The sequence below is a fragment of the Pyricularia pennisetigena genome, chromosome 6, assembly GCF_004337985.1.
Source record: "Pyricularia pennisetigena strain Br36 chromosome 6, whole genome shotgun sequence".
Taxonomy (NCBI): domain Eukaryota; kingdom Fungi; phylum Ascomycota; class Sordariomycetes; order Magnaporthales; family Pyriculariaceae; genus Pyricularia; species Pyricularia pennisetigena.
This window is the reverse complement of record NC_043744.1, coordinates 1,047,304-1,055,129: the sequence shown is the minus strand read 5'-3', so window position 1 is coordinate 1,055,129 and position 7,826 is coordinate 1,047,304. Positions and strand designations below refer to the sequence as shown.

The window sequence follows — 7,826 nt, the reverse complement described above, 5'->3', positions numbered from 1 at the left end:
CGAGGGAGAAAAATGAGAGAGCAGAGAGCCGGTACCGCCCGGTCAACTGGTTCGGGGGTTTCTAGACGATCATGCTTGGTCTAAGAAAGGGTTCAAAAAGAACAACGGGCTGCTCATCCATCTAGTCGACCTCCTTCTCTGTTCCTCACCCCCATCCCAAACCTCACCCACAGTCTTTCGTTAGTACTGTAGCGTTTCACCTCTAGGTGTGCGCATCCATTCTTTATACAAGGTTTCATATATTTGACTTAATTATAGAATACTTAGACATTCGTTAATCCACCCCCTACAATGCATTTCGCCAAGTACGCCTCGTTCATCGGGGCTCTGGCCGGCTTCGCCCAGGCATCGCCGGCCCCCTTCAGCGTCGTCAACACCCCAGCCAACGCAATCGTTGCTCGTTCAGCGGCAATGGACGGCGACTTGGAGGCTCGCTCAGTCTTCTGGCCTTCCAAGTTCCGCCTGCGCAACAGCTGGGAAAATGTGGTCCTTTTCAGCGGCAACGCTGGCAACAACCTAACGCTCGACCTGGGTCTCCATAAGGCCGCCATTTCGGGCGACATTTCGCTGAAGATGACACACAAGCTGTCCAAGGAGCCCACATTGTTGGTTAAGCTCGGTGGGCTCAAGGGCTACTTCCAGGTCGACCTGGAAGCTTCCGACGCAACCTATGAGACGGTCGAGCTCGTCAACTCCGGTCGTCTCAACATCGACATTCCCGGTTTCAGCGGCGAAGCTGGCACGGCTTTTGCCCTTGATCTTATTGTTGGTGTTTCTGCCCCATTGGCAGTCCGCGGAGGCTTCTACTTCAGCTTTCCCAAAGACTCGTTCGTTGAGATCTCCATCCACAGCAAGGAGGTCGTCCGCCAGTCCCTCGATGGACTCGTCGCTCAGCCGCTCGACATGGTCCTCGGCGCGTCTGTCGATCTGGACTCGGCTGTCGAGTTGACCATGGGCCTGCGCATGCGTTCTGCCGTCGGTATGAGCGCTAAGGTTGACATGTTCCACGTCGACAGCGGCGTAGACGTCATCCTGTGGCTCGATCTCTTTTCTTACACCACCACTATCGGCCGCAGCAAGATCTGCTCCGTCTTCCTCGAGGAGTCTTTTGCCATGGGTTATGGTCTCGCTACTGAGGCCTCCAAGGGTGTCGCCAAGGCCCTGAAGCTTGAGGTTGCCCCGATGGTCTTTGTCACAATTTCGAGGGCTCGTCTTGTCGGCTTCTGCCTGATCAACGTCGGTCCCATTCCTGGTGGCCTTCCCTCTGGCCCTGGCTCTCGTAACGGCACATCTGGTGCTGGCAACAGCACATCCCCTGGCTCTGGCAACGGCACGTCCCCTGGCTCTGGCAACGGCACGTCCCCTGGCTCTGGCAATAGTACGGCCCCTGGCTCTGGCTCCGGCGCCTCCTCTGGCGCCGGATCCGGACAACGGAACGGAACCACTGGTGCCGGTAGCAGCACCGCCCCAAGCGCTGGCTCCGGCTTCAACAACCACACTCTTACCCATTCCACTGCCACCGGCCAGATCACCGCTGCTCCTTCTGGATACACCACCTCGACCATCACCGAGACCAAGACCTACACCATCACGTCGTGCGCAGCCAAGGTCAAGAACTGCCCGGCCTCGCTCACCCAGCAGATTGTGACGTCGACCGTGATCGAGACGACCACCGTCTGCCCCGTTGGCGAGACCACGACCCTCGCCACGACCGTCACACAGACCACGGACTGCGAGGTGCCCGAGCCCACCAATGAGACCCAGGTCACCACAGTGACGATGACCACCTGCCCCGCCGAGACTTCGTCCTACACGGAGCCCGAGGGCGTCAAGACCCCCGAGGCCCCCGTCGTCACGATCACCGAGAAGCCCGCCTGCAACGCCGGCTGCCAGGCCACCAAGGCCCCTAATCCCATCGGCACCGGCGGCGTGTACCCGCCCCACACCGCAGGTCAGTCGGTGCCCTACCCGACCCAGCCCACCAACACCCAACACCCTGTCGGCGGCGTTCAGACCGGCGGCCTGCCTCCCAGGCCCACCTCACCCCCGGCCGTCACCACGGCCCCGCCTGTCAAGGCTGGCGCCGGCAGGATCTCAGGTGGCTTGGCGGCTGTCGTGCTGTCCATCCTTGCCACCATCTTGTAATTCGGATAGGGAGGGTGCATGGGTAATAAACTTTCTTTTGTGCCTTTGTACTAGTAGAAGAGGAAACTACAAAAACGTGTCTTACAAAGCTAGATGCATAGAACGTGATAGTTTCTCCAGTGCCTAAACTGGCGCCAGCGCACGCCTCGTATTCCTGGATTGACATTTTGATTTACTTCTGGCCCCTGCGTCTTGACCTGGGACCGTTGCTGGTATGTGACAGTTTATTAGAACAGGCCACTCACAATGTTGACCTGACCTAGTCTCAGTGCTCAGACTATACCCCTGCGGGATCCAAGCGCTCCATGTAGCTTTCAGCCACATGTCTTTTCGACCAATCACATTGGCCGAAAAGATCGCGCTCGTTCTAGTCTGAGGACAACTTGTCGATTTTGCCCGCTCATGGCGGGTATTTGGACTATATCCGCACTATATACCCAATGTTGACAGTATAATCACTGTATGCAATCAAATATTCAAATAAATAAGTAAATAAAAATCGTGAAAGTATGGGGTAACCTGCGTTGCAGCATTTGATTTTCCATTTTTTTGACGCGAAAACCGTTGGTATAGCTTTTTAGGCAATATAGATATTTAAGTATTAAATATATTTTTTAATTTTTGATATATTTTGGTATGTTTAATTCATGATTTTGAATAATAGTATTTCGGAAGGATAAAATGAATTTATATAACTTTGAAATTAACGTAGCGGTGGAAAGTGCATGCAATTATCGCTTAGAATTAATACTACATTAAAACTTTTATTTAAATAATACTTTATTAAAAAACTTAATAATTCGCCCATATATTCAAAAAAAATCAAAAGAAACTTTAATATAGCAATTATATTATACTATTATATATAAATATCTGTTAATTATATACGTTAGTTAGCATGTAATGGGTCTGTTAATTATATGCGTTATTTAGCATGTAATGGGTCCACTTTTATTTGTATATAAGCCACAATAAATAGTGCCGAAATGGGGTTGTTGGGGCTGTCGGATTTTCCGGTATATGTGTTGCAGGAGTTGCGATTTAAAGTCAGCGAATGGGGTTTCACCCTATACCGGGTTTAATACCCACCCTGCATTTACGAATTAGCTACCCTGTACCGGGTTGAAATTTTCACCAAATTAGCAAATTAGTGCGAACTTAGAAATGGTTTACATGGAAATAAAGGTGTTTTTTCAATAACGTATACAAAATAATTTTTCGGAAAATCGTGTGCGGCACCGGAACCCTTTACGGGGCGCGGACCCCCATTTCGATGTTGGAAAATATGTAAGGGAAACAAAGCAAAATCTCCCCCATTAATAAATTAAATTTATCAATCCCAAAATTAATAAATAATTTAATGCATTTAAATACTATAATTACAGGTTTTTACAACACAATTGATTTTACGCCGCATTTAGGCTAATACCTAAACCCCTGTTAGCTACCCATATTATTAACAAATTACAAGCCCGGAAAGGTTTTAATTTGTGTATTAAAGTATATTTTGCATCGCTGAAAAGCCTAAAGTTTGGGTTTTATTTTGGTTATTATCGCATTTTTACAGCACGTATATTAACAAAAATATTGCTGATTTTGTGCGAATTGTTCTTTTTAGGCGCTAATTTAGCATTTAACCCCCTATATTTACAATGGGGATTGCTAAAAATTAACGTTCGATTCAGGCTTTTTCAGGTATTACAGCGATCGCTTGCATTGCAAATCCAAAATTTTTGGTGTGGTTTTTATGGATCATGCACGCCATTGTAATTGGTTTAAATTTTTTATAGGGTTTACGTTGACGAATTAGGGTTGAAAGCCCCTGTATTCGTTCACTAATAACCCATTAAATCTTTTTAATACGTTTGATAGGGTTTACAATAGCCTATAAACCCATTAGCGGAATTACGTTAATTGGTTCGTTACCTTATATAATACCCTGCAATTTACCCTGCACCGATTTAACGAACTAAATTCGTTACGTGCACCTGGATTGGTATAAATATTAGGGCACCCATTAGTTGCGATTTTTAGGGATCCAAACCCTGTATTTTAATAGATTTTAACTATTGAAAATAGCAATAAACCCTGTAATTGGTAATTACAGGCCTATACCCGTTAAAAGGTAAACGGTATAGCAAATCCTAAACTAAATAGGGTATTTACTTTTGAACGATTAAATTAGTTAATTATAATTATAAATTAGCGAATTGCAATTATAACTCAGGTTACCTTATAATGGAAAACAGTTTTATATCGGGTTTTCCAGGCCCAATTCCAATAAATAGGGGGCCTAAACCCAGCCTAAGCGAAATTTTAACCGCTAAATTACAGGCCCAAAACCTGTAATTAAAAACGTTAACTACGCAAATGGATTAATTTTAGAGGATAATTTAACAGCTAACTACCTTAGTAACCCTAAAAAACGGTAATTCCACTAATTTAAATGGTAATTTAAATATTAAATCAATTACCGCTACGGCACCTTTTAATCCACCCGGTAACCTAATTTTACGTGACGGGATAGGTAAAAACCTATCGAAACGGGTATTTTCCTTCCCCGAAAATTGTAAATTAATAAAGGTTAACAATCACGATTTGTGGAAATAGGGGTTAATAATATAATTCAGGGTTATAAAAGCAGCGGAATTTATTTCCAACCCTAAAATTGGTGATACCTTACCGGAACACGAGCAATGAATCCTATTATTATTTATAAAAAATAGCTTAATTAAAAAACCTTTAAAATCCATTGCATGGCATTCCAGCCCCGTAACGGTTTATAAAACTCTAGAAAATAACTATTCCGTTGCACCCGAAAATAATCGAAATTTATTATATCGGAAATTTTACGTTTTAAATATTTCGAAATTTGGAGGATTAATACCTAAATTTAACAACCGTTTGAATTTATCAACAGCTAAATTAGCGAATACCAACGTGCAAATTGACCCCGTAAACGTACGAAATTAGTATTTACGGGCCCTGGAAGGGATACTTTTTATTTGGACCGAACGCCAACGCAATACCCAACGGGCCTTGCAAATAATAGGCCAAAATTCGGAAAAATTAAATTTGCAATACCTTATGGCGGACCTTATATCCGAAAGTTCGATTTCAGGTTTTACAACGGCTAAGGTTGTTAATTATAAGTTTAAAGGTAAAAAATTGGCTAAAAAAACGTTAGAAAAGGCGTTAAAAAGGAAAATAATAGGCAGGAAAACACCTTTAAATTACGAAAAAAAAATAAAAACTCTAATTCGGATTCTGCTTTTGCAAAAAATATTAAATCCTCCTCCAACGAATTAACCGCTGGAACGTCCATAATTTTTATGGATTTCGAATTATTTACGGGTTCGACTCCAGGTAACGTTAACGAATGCGCAGCGTATAACGCTTTGTAACAAAAGGTTAATTCCGCTGTTAGCGGAATTATAAAATTACGTTCGGATTCGGATTCGGAAACCGATACCGGTAAAACGTTAAAACCATAGGTGTTAACAGCTAATTTTAAAGTTAAAACGAAATTTAAACGCGGCGTAAAAGGGACCCCTAAGCCTTGGAAGCTAGGCTACCTTATCCTGTACGATACAAATAGCACGCATTATATTTTTGCAAATAAATAATCTTTTACCGATTATACCCCCGGCTTTACAATTAAAATCGGTACAGGAGGTGGTTTTATTAGGCCTGTAAGTACCGGAAGTGTGAAAATATAGGTCCGTTACGGCCAAAACGCTGACGAATTTAAAAGAATTACGTTAAATCACGTCCTATATATCCTTTCGTTTGGAAAAAATATAGTTAATGGCTTTATGTATCATAATATAGGGGGCGTATTATTAAAAAATATTTTGTATAATAAAAATCGGAAAAGGTGGGGACGTTTAAATACCGTTAAATATTCGTTTTATTTAAAAGTTAAAGGGTGCGACATCCTTATTCGAAATAACGTTATTTCGAATTACACCTATATAATAGGTAAATATAGTACCGCTTTTGGCAGGGCCTTACAAAAGGTTATAAAAGGCTACGTAACCCCGTTAGAAATAAAATTAAATAATATAAACCCCGAAAATTACGAGGACTATAAAATTTACACCGATTCGGAACCGGAGGAAAATACGGTAACGGAAAAACTAAATTCCGAACAAAACACGGAAATAGCCGTAAATTCACCTATAACGCAGAAATTTAACGGTAAAAACCCTGAAAATCCACGTGAAATTGGGCCCCGTAAGCCCGGCACACCGTTAAATAACCTTTTTATATAACCTAATATAAAAGAGATTATTTCCGAAAAAAGGGGGTTTCCTATATAAGAAATCCGTTGTCAAAACCTCCTTTATTAGCGGATTTAAAACAGACCTTTATAAATTACCTTTTTTTAGGCCTAAAACGGACTACGGACGGTTGGTTAACCCCTAAAGGAAACGGAACTACAGGTAATTATAACGAAATCCAAACCCAAAAACCCTATTATAGTATAGACGTTTAGGGTATATAGGGTTATTATTGTTAAAAGAAAACCGCTAAAATTATAGAAGGTTTACTTAATTTCGACAAAATTAGGACAATTACCTGTATTGCTTGTATTAAAACCATTTTTATTAGGCGTACAAATAAAATCGCACTCCTTACACCCCCCAATATTTTCGATTTTATAAAAGGTAATACAGTAACTTTGAAACCTAATTTTTACAATAAAAAGCCCGTATTTTTATTATTAGTGGACGGAAAATTGCGTTTTCGTTGGTCGATCCTATTACGAAATAAAGCCGGACCTACGGTTTTAGTGGCTATTGAAGGTCTTTTAGGGTTTTAAAAGCTACGTACGGGCGTTACCCCCTAAATTTTCATTTCGATGGGGGGTACGAAGTTAATATAAATTTTTAAAGTTGGTTTATAAGCAAAGGTATTAATTTTAGCATTTCGAATCCCTATAACCGCGGTTAAAACGGATTAACGGAACGGTCCGTTAGGAATTATTTTGGATAAATTTTGGTTTACCATTATAACGGCGGGCTTACCATTATATTTATAATATTATTTACTATTTGCCGTGGTTGATTTAGTTAACCGTATAACGGTAGTTAATAGGGATTTAACATTTTACGAGGAATTTTATTCCGAATTCCAACCTGGACTACCGTATAAGCCCAATTTAGCGTATTTTCGGGTTATTGGTATGGTATACCAGGTTATTGTACCGTTGGAAAAATGCCAAAAATTTAATAAATTGGCTCCCCGCACCGAAACGGTGAAATTCTAACCCATTTATCAAATTTTACAGCGCTGGCTTACGCACCCGCTAAACGGACCGTATACAAAACCTTTACCGTAAAAATTATAAAGGGTATAGCCGCTGAAAATTTGGTTATTCCAGAGGAAACGCTAGAGATTTTAAAAAGGGAAAATAGAAATTTAAAGGGGGATTCTAATTCCGAACCTGAAAACGAAATTAACAGCGTTCCAGCGGATAATTATCTCCTAAACAGCCCTGAAAGTAAAGGGCATTTACCACCTGTTACAGGGCATTTAAACCCTGAAAATACAGTGCTTGCCAGGCTTGTACAACCTATTATTCGCCCCCCAAAGCCTATGACGGTAGCGGTACCTAATCCAGTACCTAAAACAACCGAAATTCCGGTGTTTTTAGCACCTAAAATACAAAATATGGA

The 7,826-nt window shown here is 41.9% G+C and overlaps 1 protein-coding gene across 1 annotated transcript; it reads left to right on the top strand.

Moving 5' to 3' along the window:
* Positions 1 to 291: 291 nt before the first annotated feature.
* On the top strand, positions 292 to 2,145 carry PpBr36_04162 (uncharacterized protein; the record flags this gene model as incomplete). The annotated part of the gene is made up of 1 exon (XM_029891326.1): positions 292 to 2,145. The coding sequence occupies one exon, from the start codon at positions 292 to 294 to the stop codon at positions 2,143 to 2,145; it is 1,854 nt and encodes a 617-aa protein (XP_029749911.1).
* Positions 2,146 to 7,826: the final 5,681 nt, after the last annotated feature.